Below are 17,472 nucleotides of genomic sequence, written 5' to 3' on the forward strand. Positions count from 1 at the left end.
CTATGTGAGAGAAACAATTTGCTAAATCACGTATTATCTTCATTTCAAAGATAAAAAAATAATTTGAGAATATACTGCATTATATAAAATTATAATGCACTGTCAGTTCAGCAGAAAATAAGTATCAGGAATACTGATTTAAGTCATTGTCATTAACAAGCATGTAGCTAAATATGACTGCAACAACTGTGTCCCAAATAGCTAGCTCAAAATAAGTGAACACTGTTAGGGAAGTTATACAAGATGAAAACATGCCATGATTCTGTTCAACAGAATAAAACTTGAGTGTCATGTTTCCCCTCACATACACAATCTATCCCTCCCCTTACTGAGAGAACGCAAAATCATTTAGGCAACTCTCAGTTTTCTCAGTTAACTAGTGAGCACAGAATTCTTATTACTGTTTAACAATAGAACTAACATAAAACTAATGACAAAAATATAGGTGAGCAAAACATTAATTGGAAGTAATACTCATCAGCATACTCTAAATATGGTCACTCTAGAGCACTTTATCTTATTTTTTGGTCACAATGTACGACACGTATGATCTTAGTTCCCTGACCAAGAATCAAAGCCCTGCCCCTTGCAGTGGGAGCTTGGAGTCTTAACCACCGGACCACCAGGTAAGTCCCCAAGATATAGTAACAATTTTAAAAGTAAGCATGTACTCTTTTAGATGCTTTACTATGCTTTAAGTGCTTCAGCATTTTTCAGATCAGGATATAAATATTAGAGTGACTAAGTTACTAAACTAAAGGTCACACACTGGTAATTTTCCATATATGAGTCTTCTATGTAAAAGATTTAGAGGGGAGTATGTGAAGTCACTCAATTTGTGTCTGACTCTTTGCAACCCCATGGACTGTAGCCTATGGGGTTACTCCTATGTATGGGGTTACTTCTATGTTAAACCTATGTAGGCTCCTCCATCCATGGGATTTTCCAGGCAAGAGCACTGAAGTGGGTTGCCATTTCCTTCTCCAGGGGATCTTCCCGACCCAGGGATCAAAGCCAGGTCTCCTGCATTGCAGGCAGATGCCTTACCAACTGAGCCACCAGGGAAGTCCATGGAACACAGTTAATTCTATGTGTTTACTATACACTGAATCATATATACACTGCTTATTTTACCTTTAACACTATATGCATGCTAAATTACCCACTCATGTCCAGCTCTTTGTGACTTTATGGACTGTAGTCTGCCAGGCTTCTCTGTCCATGGGATTTTCTAGGTAAGAATACTGGAGTAGTAGCCATGCCTTCCTCCAGGGGATCTTTCTGACTCGGGGATCGACCCACATCTCTGACATCTCCTGCACTGGCAGGCAGGTTCTTTACCATTAGCTCCACCCAGTAAGCCCATCTTTAACACTGTAAGTATTTTCCTGTACTGTTAAGTGTTCATTTAAAATTACTTTATTCAATTTAGTAATGCCTCACCATCATCGGTGTTCTGTAATTCACTGTTTGACATGGGAGTTCTAATTTTCACTTATGTAAATAATAGTACAATGAACATCATAAAAATTAATTTTTTAAATGGAGAACATGACCAGATTTGAACCTTTGAGGGCTAGACCAAGGGTAAGCATATGCTTTATTCTGTTTGCACATGGAGTGATCCAAAAGACAACAGGAAACTCGAAGAAACAAATTCGCAAAGAGAGAAACATAAGAAACAGACAAAACAGACTGAAGAGAAGACCAAAATCAGAAATTTCAGTTCAGAGTTATACAAGAAAATGTCCCTGAAAATGACATTTGGCCAACATCCCAGTAGCAGCCACTCTTTGCTCCCAGAAAACTACCCACTCCTCACAAAAAACAAAGATGTAAAACATAAAATCACTTAAGTAGATAATCTATCAACAGGGACCCTCAAATTACCTTTGAAAATATTCAACAAGATATAACTTAAACACATCTAGGAAAAATTACAGAGTTGAAGAATAAACAGATTATTTGGGAAAACACTGAGTTTTAGAAAAAGCACAGGTGACCATATCAATTTCAGGTAAAAGAGTGTATAATTCAGTTGACTTGAAATGTCTGTTGGAAAATATAAATTCCCCAAACTGATACCAGAAGTAGTAGCCTGTAAATATACCAATAATGATAGATTGCTGCTGCTGCTAAGTCACTTCAGTCGTGTCTGACTCTGTGCGACCCCATAGACGGCAGCCCACCAGGCTCCCCCGTCCCTGGGATTCTCCAGGCAAGAACACTGGAGTGGGTTGCCATTTCCTTCTCCAATGCATGAAAGTGAAGTCGCTCAGTTGTGTCCAACTCCTAGTGACCCCATGGACTGCAGCCTACCAGGCTCCTCTGTCCATGGGATTCTCCAGGCAAGAGTACTGGAGTGGGGTGCCATTGCCTTCTCCGAATGATAGATTAAAGAGAAATAAAAAACCTCCAGAACCAGATGCTCTATTTAATACATACATAAAGGTGCAAATGCACCCAAATCATGTCTTACATAATTCTATAATTTCCTTTTCATTAAATCATAGCACTCCAAAAACAATATTAGAATATTCATATGAAAAAATAAGGCATTTTTTGAATTTGCATGTTTTTTAAATAATGTATTTTTATCAACCACCCATAAGTGCCTTGTATTTTAAACTCAGAATTGGACGATTTTTCAGTTGTTAAAACTTGGGTAAATCACTACATCCTTAGTCCACGGTTTCCTAATTCATACAGTTACTGTGTGAATTAAATACAATTAAATACGAAACCATTTTGTTAATTTTTTTAGCCTCGCGGGGGTGGGGGTGGAGATGGGGGTGAGGATTGAATCTGGGCCCTCGGCAAAGAGTGGGGTCCTAACCGCTAGACTGTTAGGGAATTCCCTAAATGCGTGACCATTTTAAGCAGCAAACAGTGTCAGGAATATAGAAAGGCTCCTTGGCGGGGGGGTGGGGGGGTGGGGTTGGGGGGGTGGGGGGGAGTGGGGGGGTGGGGTTGGGGGGGTGGGGGGGAGTGGGGGGGTGGGTGGGGGGATCTTACAAACCAGCAAATTAATAACACCTACTGAATTTAAGTGACAAGATGAATAGTGCTGTCAGTAACTGGTTTTCTGCTGCTGCTAAGTCGCTTCAGTCGTGTGCGACCCTATAGACGGCAGCCCACCAGGCTCTCCCGTCCCTGGGATTCTCCAGGCAAGAACACTGGAGTGGGTTGCCATTTCCTTCTCCAATGCATGAAAGTGAAAAGTGAAAGTGAAGTCGCTCAGTCGTGTCCGACTCTTAGCGATCCCATGGACTGCAGCCTACCAGGATCCTCGGTCCATGGGATTTTCCAGGCAAGAGTACTGGAGTGGGGTGCCATTGCCGGTTTAGACCTGCAGAATAGGGAAATTAACCTGGGCTGGAGAAACCGGGTGGGGCTTGGAAAGTAACAAAACTGAAAGAGGTAAGCAAAAACGGATGAGAACGCAAGAGGGCTTTAGGGTATGAGTAAAGGGATAGTTAACGGAGTCACATTGAAGACTTTACTTAATGACTGGAGAGGAAGATCTATGTCCGGGGACGTGGGAAATTGAAGTTGAAAAGGTAGATGGGGCAGGCTACTAAAGGTGCCAATAAACAAGCCAAGGAGTTTAACTTTTATGTATGGGCTAATGGGAGTCCTAAGCATTTCTGAGCGGTGTGGCATCTGGGAAATTAACCTAGCCGCAGGGCGTCTAGACCAGATGGGGGGAAAGGGGTTTTAGGAAGTTGGATCCGTCGGGAAACAGATGGGACGTGAGGCGGTGTGGGCTCTGGCCGCAGGGCCGGGAACAGAGGACATGACAAGCGCCACGGTCCCTGTGCATCTTTGCCAGTCGCTGTGGCGTCGCGTATGGCTCTGCAGTGACTGTGGGTTTCTCCTTTATGTGGTCCCGGGTGGTTTCTGGTTCAGAAAGGTGAGAGTGCTGAGCACAGCTCCGCGCTCAACTGCCGAGGAATTCTGAGCAACCTGGTTTGGGACACAATTTCACTTCAGAATAGATGGATAAACTCTGTCCTCAAAGGGGACAACTCTGAATTCGCATTCAACCTGAGGCTGTGCGGTTAGACTCACCGGGTTCATGCCAGCTCTGCCACCTGCTGCCTGCAGCGTCGGGCCACTGCCTCGGTGTAGGAGATGAACTCTAGGTGTCCCATACCAGCCAAGTGTTCCAAGGAGGCGAGGAGAGACGCTCCTAATAAGTGCCAGGCGCGTCACAGGCTCTCGCTTCCTTTCCTCGCTTTTTTTCCCCCCTACTGTTACTTTTTAAAATTGAGATCTCCTTTTTTGTTAATAACCTTGAAACAGACAACCTTTTGGCAAAAACAAAGCTAAGGCTAAACCCGAAGAAAGGAATTAAAAGGAAGAAAGTTCTTCAGTCTTGTTCGCTAGCAAGGTATGACAGCTGAGCCGCGCACGTGAGAAGATGCGCTGGGAAACGCGCGTGGCGACGTGCTTGGGGCGCCGAGCAGTCAGCTCACTACAAAATGGACACGTGGGGGCGCACGTGGGAGGGTCAGCGAGGGGCGGTGCTAAGGGCCTGCGCACGTGGGGCTGCAGGCGTGGTAGCGCACGCGGGAGGTTGCGCGTGGTGCTTTGGATAAGCGCACCTGGGGCTGAACGCGTGGGAGGTGCACGTGGCAGGGTGCGCAGGATAAGCGCACGTGGGGCTGCGCGCGTGAGCGGCGCACGAGAGGCGCCAGGCAGCCTGGGTTTTGTTTCGCGGTCGCCTTGACGACCGGGCAGCCTGCAACGGCGCTGCGGCGAGTCGTTGAGAATGTGAGCCGAGCCAGGCATCTTGCGGACCTCGCCTGACTCGGCCAGGCCGGCGCCGGAGAGAGTACCAGCCCCATCCGAACGGGGACTATGAGAAAATGGTCGGGCAAACGAGGAATAAGCTCAGAGGTGCAGCTTCCGAGCCATCGCACTTTCTCCGCTCCACTCAGTCTAGGCGGCGGCGCCGGGCCACAGGAACTGGGGAGCGGGAGTTGGAGGAGGAGCCGAAGGAGGAGGTGAAAAGGCCGGAGCTGCCTATGCGCACACGCAGGGGGAACCTGCCAAGGGGTGCCCGGAAGTATTCGCCGCGGAGGATCCGAAACTTGAAAACGCAGAATTGCGTGCCAGTGGAGATGGTCAGAAGGACCGATCTTCTGAATGACCGCTTTCCGTTTCTCAGCTCTTTGCTGGAGCTGCTGTGGGACAAGGCTCAACTATTGCAAAGACGTCAGGTCTCGGGCAAGGGGACCTTCGGCATAGGTGAGCGGAACCGACCGAGGAAAGCCCCTTGCAGGAGCCCCGACAGCTCCGGGACCAGCACTCCCGGGCGACTAGGCTCACAATGGAGAGACCTATGTACCCTCTTGAGCCTAGAGTTGGACGTGGTTTCCATGAATCTTGAATATCAGTTTAACAAGCAAGTCTGGCAGCAATAATGGCGAGTTCCAGTATCTGGAAAATCGCTGACAAAAATTCCGAGCCCCCTTAGTTCTTATTTTAAAACATTTTCAAAGGTTTGCAGGCACAGTGATAACTTGATGTGTCACCAACAAAATGTCATCTTAAGGCAGCCATTTATCCCTAGTGAAAATGATAGGGTAGCTTTGGGGGAGGGGGAGGTCAGACTTTATATTTTTCTGCACCTTGAATGAAGCAAAATAATGTGTTGGTTTTAATGAGTTGAGAATCTTTCACAGGGGAAATAGGATCAAATTAGGCAATATATTTCCCCATGTTGGTATCTATTTACTTTCATCTTGCTGAGGAGCTTGATGCCTAAATTGCCTTCTTATTTAAGCCCTTGAAAGATTTTTCTTTATTTGCATTCCTAATTTTTGAAGATGTAAATTTTGCTTTTTCATTAAGATCAATTTTGAGCCTAGTCCTTGCTCAGACTGGCTGCTGTTATATATTGAAACACAGATAGATATCTCCTAATGTAAGTTGTGATTTCTTTTCCATCGTAAGTTGATTGCTGATATTAAAGTAGAATGGATCTCCACATTTGCAGCATGTAGACAATACTTGAGAAATAATGGGGGTTCATATTTAGATTTTGTCAGATGTCTAGTTACGGAAAATGTGGGATTTTAATTGGGACCAAAAAAGGGTAATATTTGGATGTGTGGAGCAAACAACAAGTATTAGAGGCCTATAGAACAGCATAATCAGAGCCATGGAAGTAAGAAAATATGAAATAAAAGTAAGGGTCCAAAAGAGAAGGTAGAGTGTTCAAAAAATTGGTTGGGACCAGCTGTGGGGAGTCTAATTCAAGTCTACATTTAAGGCATTTGAACTTCATTCAGTAGGATGGCACTGATGGATTCTTTTCTTTAGGAAAATAATTTTTTTTAAATGAGGTGAAACGCACATAACATAAAATTAACCATTTTTAAAGTGAACAATTTTGTGACATTTAGTATGTTCTTGACATTGACATTGAATGACTTAAATAGAGTGATAGGATCAGAAGTGTGCTTCAGAGAGACTGATTTGACAGCAGTGTGTAAAATGGACTGGATACGGACTGAGGTAGAAAAAAACAGTTGAATACCTGTGGCAGATTCATTTTGATATTTGGCAAAACTAATACAATTATGTAAAGTTTAAAAATAAAATAAAATTAAAAAAAAAACAGTTGAATGCTAAAATCCAGACAATAATGGTCTTTTTGATGTTTTGTTTGTTTGTTTGTTTGTTTTTTTGGCGGTAATGTCTTGGTTGCTGCATGTGGACTTTCTCTAGTTGGGGTGCACTGGCTTCTCTTGTTGAGGAGCACAGGCTTTAGGCACCAAGGCTTCGGTAGTTGCTACATGTGGGCTCAGTAGCTGCAGCTTCCAGGCTGTAGAGCACAGGCTCATAGTTACGGTGCTCAGGCTTAGTTGCTCTGCAATGGCATGTGGGATCCTCTGGGACCAGGGATCAAACCGGTATCCCTGCATTGCAGAGTGGACTCTTAACCATTGGACCAGGGAAGCCCCAGGCAGCAGTGGTCTTAATGAGGGTAGCGACAGTAGGAATGGAGAAGAGAAGTCAGAGGTGAAAGTTGATGGAAACATGTTGAGAGGACCTGCGTAGGTGATGAGGTAGAAGAGGAAAGGAATGTGATGAGAGGAAGAGAGAACATTTGGTCAGGCATGAGGACCGTAGATTTGGGAATTATTCATGTAGAAGTGAGTTGAAACATTGAGTGAGATTTCCAAGGTAGAAAAGAGAGCAAAGTAAAGATACTTGGGAAAACCCCTGCATTCTTAGTTTTAAGAGAGAAGAGAAAAATAAAACAGAGAAGCATATAAAAACAAAATGGTCAGAAAATGGACGAATTGGCAGGTTGGTATGATGGGTCTTGATAGAGAAAGAAATCTAAGAATCTGGTGAAATTCTACAGAGAGATTGAAAAGCAGGAGAATTGAAAGGGACTGTTAATGTTGATAACTGAAGGGTCATTGGTCATTTAAGAGTTATAGGAACTTTAAAGAAGTTGGCTGATTATCTTGTCAGACATGGCAGGGGATGGAGAAGCGAATATTTTGTAGTTGGAAGGTCTGCTATATCAAGAGAAGTATTTTAAGGCCTGGGAATATTAAAGGCTGAAGGGGAACAATCGAGGAGAGAGGGTGAGATTGAGGTTCAAAGAGAGTGAATACTTGATGGTGCAGTCTTGGAATAATTGGGAAGGATGGAGATAAAGGCATGAGTTTGAGAAGCTATCAGTAGAAAAGAGAAGAGATGCTTCCTGTTGTGAGATGGTAGAGAACAGAGAAGCAAAGCTCACTATATAGAGAAATGTTAAAATGGATATAAGATGTTGAGAGTGCTTGCGTCAAATGGTCTTTGTGTCAGTAAGGTACAAGGTTGGGTCACTTTCAGAGGTGAAGTTGACAGAGGCAGGATACAGGAGATAGGCTTTTAATCACAACTTTAGAAGGAGCTGTGATAAGCCCTTCTTTGCATTTACAGTATTGACATCATTACACCTTACAATTTTGTTGGGTAGGGAATGTGGGTTAAGGGGAGTGGGTGAGAGACACTAATATTTCGAAGACTTTGGAAAGCTAGATGGACTTAGTAGGATATTTGATTTTTTCTTAAGTATTATTTTTAAGAGTAATTGCCTTGAGAATAAGAAAGAGGATACAAATATAGTTGAGTAGGACATTGTCCATCTTAGAGTTGATGAAACCTTATCAGAGTTGAGAGGGAAGGTATAGGTTTAATGTTAAAGTGGTTCATAGTATTACCATGTATTAGATGGAAAGTTAACATATGTAGTGAGTATATACTTTTTCTGTAAAGACCCAAGTAGTAAAAATTTTAAACTTCAGGCCACATACAGTCTTTGTTATTTATTCTTCTTTCCTATTTTTTACAACCCTTAAAAAAATTAACAACCATTTTAGCTTGCAGACAAAATAGACCAGACAGACCATAGACCATAGTTTGCTGATTGTGACATAAAACTAGACATCTGAGAAATGTTGAGGAGTGGTAGGACTGAGCTCAGGATGGTGAGAATATGAAAAAGAGCTGGAGAAGCATGATGGGAAGCTTCCAACATTGCAGTGTTTGTTTTAAAAGTTATTAAGTAGTCATTTTAAAGGCATAATAAAGCAACTTTTAATGACTTTTTCCTTTTTTTTTCTTTTTCCAGCTGCCTTTGTGGCAATTTTGCACTGGTAAGATTAGTTTCATTTTGATATAAATAAAAATTATCATGACTGTTTGTATATATAAAAAATTAACTGCTTGCTATGTATATAGAATATCTGTATGTGTACCAGCTAACATATATATATGTGTGTGTGTATAAAACTTTTAAAAAACCTCATGTGTGAAACATTTATAAATGAATGCATTATGGGAATAGTAATTTATGAATTAAAATATTTTTGCTTTTCCAAAAGGTTCACCACTGTATTTCCTAAATATCTAGCTTTTGTAGTGTGGTTTTCATGTTTATTTCATGTAAAAAACTTCCTCATTTTATAGCAATTGAGAGTTGTTAGTGACATAAGGGAGAAGGAAATGGGAACCCACTCCAGTATTCTTACCTAGAGAATCCCGTGGACAGAGGAGCTTGGTGGGCTGGTGTCCATGGGGTCGAACAGAGTTGGGCATGACTGAAGCAACTTAGCATGTATGCATGCATTGGAGAAGGAAATGGCAACCCACTCCAGTATTCTTGCCTGGAGAATCCCAGGGACAGAGGAGCCTGGTGGGCTGCTGTCTATGGGGTCGCACAGGGTTGGACACAACTGAAGTGACTTAGCAGCAGCAGCAGCCTCGGTGGCGGCAGTGACATAAACTTAGGGTTTGTGTAAAGTTTTAGTAGCACCTGTCAATTGGAAATCAGGTAGAAATGAAGATAAACACCCTGTAATGGTAATACAGAATTAAATGAGCCTTTCAGTGTGCATACACATACACATTATTTTACATAAATGATATCTTTGTAAAAAGTATATGTAAAATAATTTTCCTCTGACATATCTTCATTTCTACCTGAGCTCAAGGATTTCTGCTCTTGGGAAGAATGGGATCTACCCCACGTCCTGTTGGGACAGTGCTTTTCTGACCATTATTCTGCAGGGAGATCTCGATGTTGTTAATAGAACTAAGACTGTAATGTTAAGAAACATTTCCTACAGCTTGTGATACCCTGGTATATGTCCTAAGTATAAATGAAGGTGAGTGGAAGACAGGGTTGCCATATGGAATTTTGTTTTATTTTCTACTTCATTGGAAAGCATCTACTGTATAGTTAAGGATAGTATAATTGCTCACTACATTTTTACTTGTCACTTATGCTCCTATTTCAGTACCTACAGCTGGGTTTATTTATTTATTTATTTTTAGTTGTACTGATGAAATATCTTTAAGTACAGTCCTGTTTTCTTTGGCACTTTATGTAGTGTTCTACTTATTTAAAAATTTATTTAACCTAAAATAATTTTATTTAAAATTATATTCTAAATCTTTTCAACAGTTAAGAGGCATTTCCCAAACCTGGTACATTAGAAACACTTGTAAAACATAACAGATAAACAAAAGCATGCCTCAGTTCTGATTTAGATGCCTGGAATGGGAAGAAGGATGGAGAAATCTACAAGAGTTTTAGATCTACAGTTGTTGTTGTTCAGTCTCCCAGTCATGTCCGACTCTTTGCGACACCATGGACTGTAACTTGCCAGGCCTCCCTGCTCCAGTGGATCATGTTTTGTTAGAACTCTCCACTACGATCCATCCATCTTGGGTGACCCTACACGGCATGGCTTATATCTTCATTGAGTTATGCAAGCCCCTTCACCATGACAAGGCAGTGATCCATGAAGGGGAAATATACAATTATCTGTGTTATAGTGCTGGATTATAAATGCCTAAAAATTTACAAATTGACAAACTATAAAGTTATCTCAATATTTATTGTAAAAATTTATTCTTTGTTCTTCTTATGGCTTTTATTCTTTGTTTATAATAGTTAGTTTAGCCCTGTTTTTGAAACATGTTGTTTTTCTTCTAGGGTACATTTGATAACACTTTTTGAAAATGATCGTCATTTTTCTCACCTCTCAGCCTTAGAACGGGAGATGACTTTTCGCACTGAAATGGTTAGGTTCTTTCTTCTAATGAATTCATTTGTAATTTAAGAATAGTAAGGTGCAAATATATTAGGATCTGAAATGAATTTTGGTGAATTATACTGTTTCTCACACTATTGTAGGTTTATTTTATTTTTGCTGTTTTTAAAAAGAATTTTATTGGGATATAGTTGACTTATAATGTTGTGTTTCAGATGTATAGCAAACTGATTCAGTTATAAATATACATATATTCATTCTTTTTCAGATTTTTTACTTCTGTAGATTATTACAGAATATTGAATAGAGTTCTCTGTACTATATAATAGGTCCTTGTTGGTTATCTATTTTATGTATAGTAATGTGTGTATGTTAATCCCAAGCTCCTAATTTATCTCTCCCTGTCCTTCACCCACATTTCCCCTTTGGTAACCATAGGTTTGCTTTTGAAATCTGGCCTATAGGTTTATTATTTAAATAAAAAGTGTTTTAGTCCTCACTTTGTAAGCAAGAGTACAGTCAAAATGGATTAAAGACCTAAATGTTAGACCTGAAACCATAAATCTCCCAGAAGAGAACATAGGCAGAACACGGTTTGACATAAATTGCAGCAGTATTTATTTTTGGATCTGTCTCCTAAGGCAAAATAAATAAAAGCAGAAAGAAATAAATAGAGCCTAGTAAAACCTAAAAGCTTTGGGGGAGCTGAAGAAACCATTCTCAAAACTAAAAGACAATCTACTGAATGGGAGAAAATATTTGTAAATGCTGTGACTGATAAGTGGTTAATATCCAAAATACATAAACAGTTCATACAACTCAATATAAAAAATTTTTGAAAAATTGACAGAAGACGTGAATAATCTTTTTCCAAAGAAAACATACAGGTGGCTAACAGGCACATGAAAAGATGCTCAACATCACAAATTGTTAGGGAAGTGCAAGTCAAAACCACAATGAGATATCACCTCACCACAGTCAGAATGGCTACCATTGCAATGTCTACAAATAACAAATGTTGATGAAAATTTGGAAGAAAGGAAACTCTCCTACCCTGTTGATGGGAATGTAAATCGGTGCAGCCACTGTGGAAAACAGTGTACAAGCTTCTCAAAAAACTAAAAATAGAACTACCATATGATCCAGCAATTCCCTTCTATTTTACCACTTATTTTGATATATGGAATCTAAAAAATAAAATATATACCACAGAAAAGTGTTTCGGGATTCTTCTGTCACATTCTCTTCCTTTCCTACAGGCAGACTTCTTTATAAGATAGTAAAGATCAATTAATAGGATATCAAAGCAAAATGATAGGATACTGAAAGAGGAACTCCCCAGGTCGGTAGGGGCCCAATATGCTACTGGACATCAGTGGAGAAATAACTCTAGAAAGAAGGAAGGGATGGAGCCAAAGCAAAAACAATACCCAGTTGTGGATGTGACTGGTGATAGAAGCAAGGTCTGATGCTGTAAAGAGCAATATTGCATAGGAACCTGGAATGTCAGGTCCATGAATCAAGGCAAATTAGAAGTGGTCAAACAAGAGATGGCAAGAGTGAATGTCGACATCCTAGGAATCAGCGAACTAAAATGGACTGGAATGGGTGAATTTAACTCAGATGACTGTTATATCTACTATTGTGGGCAGGAATCCCTTAGAAGAAATGGAGTAGCCATCATGGTCAACAAAAGAGTCCAAAATGCAGTACTTGGATGCAATCTTAAAAATGACAGAATTATCTCTGTTCGTTTCCAAGGCAAACCATTTAATATCACGGTAATCCAAGCCTATGCCCCAACCAGTAATGTTGAAGAAGCTGAAGTTGAACGGTTCTATGAAGACCTACAAGACCTTTTAGAACTAACACCCAAAAAAGATGTCCTTTTCATTATAGGGGACTGGAATGCAAAAGTAGGAAGTCAAGAAAACACCTGGGGTAACAGGCAAATTTGGCCTTGGAATATGGAATGAAGCAGGGCAAAGGCTAATAGAGTTTTGCCAAGAGAATGCACTGGTCATAGCAAACACCCTCTTCCAACAACACAAGAGAAGACTCTACACATGGACATCACCAGTGGTCAACACCGAAATCAGATTGATTATATTCTTTGCAGCCAAAGATGGAGAAGCTCTATACAGTCAGCAAAAACAAGACAGGGAGCTGGCTGTGGCTCAGATCATGAACTCCTTATTGCCAAATTCAGACTGAAATAGAAGAAAGTAGGGAAAACCACTAGACCATTCAGGTATGACCTAAATCAAATCCCTTATGATTATACAGTGGAAGTGAGAAATAGATTTAAGGGACTACATCTGATAGAAAAGAGTACATGATGAACTATGGATGGAGGTTCGTGACATTGTACAGGAGACAGGGATTAAGACCATCCCCATGGAAAAGAAATGCAAAAAAGCAAAATGGCTGTCTGGGGAGGCCTTACAAATAGCTGTGAAAAGAAAAGTAAAAAGCAAAGGAGAAAAGGAAAGATATAAGCATCTGAATGCAGAGTTCCAAAGAATAGCAACAAGAGATAAGCAAGCCTTCCTCAGCGATCAATGCAAAGAAATAGAGGAAAACAACAGAATGGGAAAGACTAGAGATCTCTTCAAGAAAATCAGAGATACCAAGGGAACATTTCGTGCCAAGATGGGCTTGAAGAGGACAGAAATGGTATGGACCTAACAGAAGCAGAAGATATTAAGAAGAGGTGGCAAGAATACACAGAAGAACTGTACAAAAAAGATCTTCACGACCCAGATAATCACTATGGTGTGATCACTGACCTAGAGCCAGACATCCTGGAATGTGAAGTCAAGTGGGCCTTAGAAAGCATCACTACGAACAAGCTAATGGAGGTGATGGAATTCCAGTTGAGCTATTTCAAATCCTGAAAGATAATGCTGTGAAAGTCCTGTACGCAATATGCCAGCAAATTTGGAAAACTCAGCAGTAGCCACAGGACTGGAAAAGGTCAGTTTTCATCCCAATCCCAAAGAAAGGCAATGCCAAAGAATGCTCAAACTACCACACAATTGCACTCACCTCACACACTAGTAAAGTAATGCTCAAAGTTCTCCAAACCAGGCTTCAGCAATATGTGAACTGTGAACTTCCAGATGTTCAAGCTGGTTTTAGAAAAGGCAGAGGAACCAGAGATCAAATTGCCAACATCCGCTGGATCATGGAAAAAGCAAGAGAGTTCCAGAAAAACATCTATTTCTGCTTTATTGACTATGCCAAAGCCTTTGACTGTGTGGATCACAATAAACTGTGGAAAATTCTGAAAGAGATGAGAATACCAGACCACCTGACCTGCCTCTTGAGAAACCTATATGCAGGTCAGGAAGCAACATTTAGGACTGGACATGGAACAACATACTGGTTGAAAATAGGAAAAGGTGTATGTCAAGGCTGTATATTGTCACCCTACGTATTTAACTTATATGCAGAGTACATCATGAGAAACGCTGGGCTGGAAGAAGCACAAGCTGGAATCAAGATTGCTGGGAGAAATATCAGTAACCTCAGATATGCAGATGACACCACCCTTATGGCACAAAGTGAAGAGGAACTAAAAAACCTCTTGATGAAAGTGAAAGAGGAGAGTGAAAAAGTTGGCTTAAAGCTCAACATTCAGAAAACAAAGATCATGCCAAAGATCATGGCATCCAGCCCCATCACTTCATGGGAAATAGATGGGGAAACAGTGGAAACAGTGTGAGACTTTTTTTTTTTTTTTTAGTTTTTTTATATTATTTATTTATTTATTTTTTTAAAAATATAAATTTTGCGGGGACTGCAAAATCACTGCAGATGGTGATTGCAGCTATGAAATTAAAAGATGCTTACTCCTTGGAAGGAAAGTTATGACCAAGGCAATGGCACCTCACTCCAGTACTCTTGCCTGGAAAATCCCATGGACGGAGGAGCCTGGTGGGCTGCAGTCCATGGGATCGCTAAGAGTCGGACACAACTGAGTGACTTCACTTTCACTTTTCACTTTCATGCATTGGAGAAGGAAATGGCAACCCACTCCAGTGTTCTTGCCTGGAGAATCCCAGGGACAGGGGAGCCTGCTGGGCTGCCGTCTATGGGGTCACACAGAGTTGGACATGACTGAAGTGACTTAGCAGCAGCAGCAGACAGCATATTAAAAAGCAGACATTGCTCTGCCAACAAAGGTCCGTCTAGTCAAGGCTATGGTTTTTCCAATGGTCAGGTATGGATGTGAGAGTTGGACTGTGAAGAAGGCTGAGTGCTGAAGAATTGATGCTTTTGTACTGTGGTATTGGAGAAGACTCCTGAGAGTCCCTTGGACTGCAAGGACATCCAACCAGTCCATTCTAAAGGAGATCAGTCCCGGGTGTTCATTGGAAGCACTGATGCTGAAGCTGAAACTCCAGTACTTTGGCCACCTCATGTGAAGAGTTGACTCATTGGAAAAGACTCTGATGCTGGGAGGGATTGGGGGCAGGAGGAGAAGGGGACGACAGAAGATGAGATGGCTGGATGGCATCACCGACTTGATGGACATGAGTTTGAGTGAACTCCGGGAGTTGGTGATGGACAGGGAGGCCTGGCATGCTGTGATTCATGGGGTGGCAAAGAGTTGGACACGACTGAGCGACTGAACTGAACTGAACTGAAAGATCAATTATAATAGCTGAAGAAAGGAAAACAAAGGTTAAGAAGTGATACAGACCTATCAGAATTCTTGCAAATTGCTTTCTCCTGGGGTAGAGTTGGCCAGTTTTAGCTGGCACTTTAAATTTTTTTTTAAGCTCTCTTGATTTCCAGATAATCTCTTTTAGAGATAATCTCTTTTAAAGAACTTTTGATATCATTTCTTTAATACTTTTTTTGTTCTTTTGACACAGAATCTGTAAAATGGATAATGTAATCTACTGTGTTTTATATAATTGTTGTGGGGGTTAAATGGGATAAAGAAAGCCCGAGTTGCAGAAATTTACAATTAAGAGAAGCCAGGTGTCCAGATGTGCTAATCAGGGGCCAAGAGCTGGAACTGGCTCTTTTGTTTGCCTTTGCTGCTGCTGCTGCTGCTGCTGCTAAGTCGCTTCAGTCATGTCCGACTCCTAGCGAACCCATGGACTGCAGCCTACAAGGCTCCTCCGTCCATGGGATTTTCCAGGCAAGAGTACTGGAGTGGGTTGCCATTGCCTTCCCCTTTGCCTTTAACTGTGACTTAATTAAAATTTTTAATTAAAGAATTAAAATTAGAAAAACTTACTATTTCAATTATTCCTAAGTATATAGTTCTGTGGCATTAAACACACTTACATTGTGCAACCATTAACCCTCATCCATCTCTAGAACTTTATTATCCCAAATAGACTGCACCTGTTAAGCACATAACTCCCCACTCCCACTGCTTTCTCACCTAGCTCCTTAGTGACCTCTATTCTACTTCTGTCTATAAATGTGCCTCGTCTAGGTATCTCAGCCATTGCTTTTTAAATCTCTCTCTGTATAGCCACTTAAAAGCTTTGAAGAGTTGGACATGTTAGCATTTGTATGGCATTTAATTTTTAATATCTTATAGGTGTTATTTCCAAAGAGAGGATATAAAATATTATTTAATAAAGAGTTGGTGATGGACAGGGAGGCCTGGCATGCTGCAGTTCATGGGGTCACAAAGAGTCGGACACAGCTGAGCGACTGAACTGAAAACTGTGGCTGGGTCGGCGTCTGGGCTTCAGTGACATCACTAGATTCAGATATCAGTTCTATGCTTTGTTGTATAATGATGAGTAAGTTGTCTGATTCTCAGTCTCATCGGTTAATTAGAAATAATGCCAGCCTTACAGGATTTTATTGAAAATGAAGAAAGAGAAAATGAATGAAGCACATAGCACAGTACCAGGCACAAAAATAATAACTTACTAATAAAAATGTGTGTGTGTTCTCTTTCTGTTAGTACAGACATGCATATTAGATCTCTTTTCATTGTATTGCCTTGTTTCTCTCGTAAGCAAAAAGGAAAGATCCTTATATGAACTTGCTCTGTTGATACTAATTAAAATTATGATGAAGTGCCCTTTCAGATGGAGAAGGCAATGGCACCCCACTCCAGCACTCTTGCCTGGAAAATCCCATGGACGGAGGAGCCTGGTAGGCTGCAGTCCATGGGGTTGCTAAGAGTCGGACACAACTGAGCGACTTCACTTTCACTTTTCACTTTCACACATTCACACATTCACACATTGGAGAAGGAAATGGCAACCCACTCCAGTGTTCTTGCCTGGAGAATCCCAGGGACGGGGGAGCCTGGTGGGCTGCTGTCTGTGGGGTCGCACAGCGTTGGACACGACTGAAGCGACTTAGCAGCAGCAGCAGCAGCCCTTTCAGATATTAGTTAAAACAAATCTTTATTTTTAATAGTCACTACTGTTGCTTAATCTGTAAAAAAATAAAGTACCTTGTAGTTGTATGAAGCCAGAATGAGTGCAGAGTTGAAGGTTCCTTTTAATGATTTTGAGAGGAACATATATTACAAACTATGTGGCCCTTTAGTTTTTAGGAAAGAAAGCAGGAAATTGATGAGCAAGTAATATGAGGCAGCATACTTTAGTTGGTCTTTGAATTTTACATAGCAAGTTTACTAGCCTAATAAAATAATCATTTCACATGCTGTAGTAATGCACTAGAATAACCCCTCTTTCAGGACACAACATTTCGGTCATGAACAGGAGCTCACGGTTGGCTTTCACTTTGTGCAGAGCCAGTCAATGGAACTGGGAAGGCAAAGGAAAGCATCAAGTGCCATCTGATGCTCTTGTGACCATCATTTATTATTTCTAAAGAGTTGGAGAAATATAAGTAATTATGCAAAGTTGTACACATACAATGACACAAAGTCATATCTATGCCAGAATTA

At 41.0% G+C, this 17,472-nt stretch overlaps 1 protein-coding gene across 1 annotated transcript in view; it reads left to right on the forward strand.

Annotated features, from left to right (window-relative positions):
• The first annotated feature begins 4,849 nt into the window (after positions 1–4,849).
• DPY19L2 (dpy-19 like 2) overlaps positions 4,850–17,472 on the forward strand; it is an 84,978-nt gene continuing 72,355 nt past the window's right edge. The window contains exons 1-3 of the mRNA XM_055590423.1: positions 4,850–5,253; positions 8,645–8,669; positions 10,514–10,601. Coding sequence (XP_055446398.1) covers positions 4,872–5,253; positions 8,645–8,669; positions 10,514–10,601 — 495 coding nt within the window. The 5' untranslated portion in view covers positions 4,850–4,871. The remainder of the gene's footprint in view (positions 5,254–8,644; positions 8,670–10,513; positions 10,602–17,472) is intronic.

The sequence above is a fragment of the Bubalus kerabau genome, chromosome 8, assembly GCF_029407905.1.
Source record: "Bubalus kerabau isolate K-KA32 ecotype Philippines breed swamp buffalo chromosome 8, PCC_UOA_SB_1v2, whole genome shotgun sequence".
In the NCBI taxonomy this organism is placed as follows: Eukaryota; Metazoa; Chordata; class Mammalia; order Artiodactyla; family Bovidae; genus Bubalus; species Bubalus kerabau.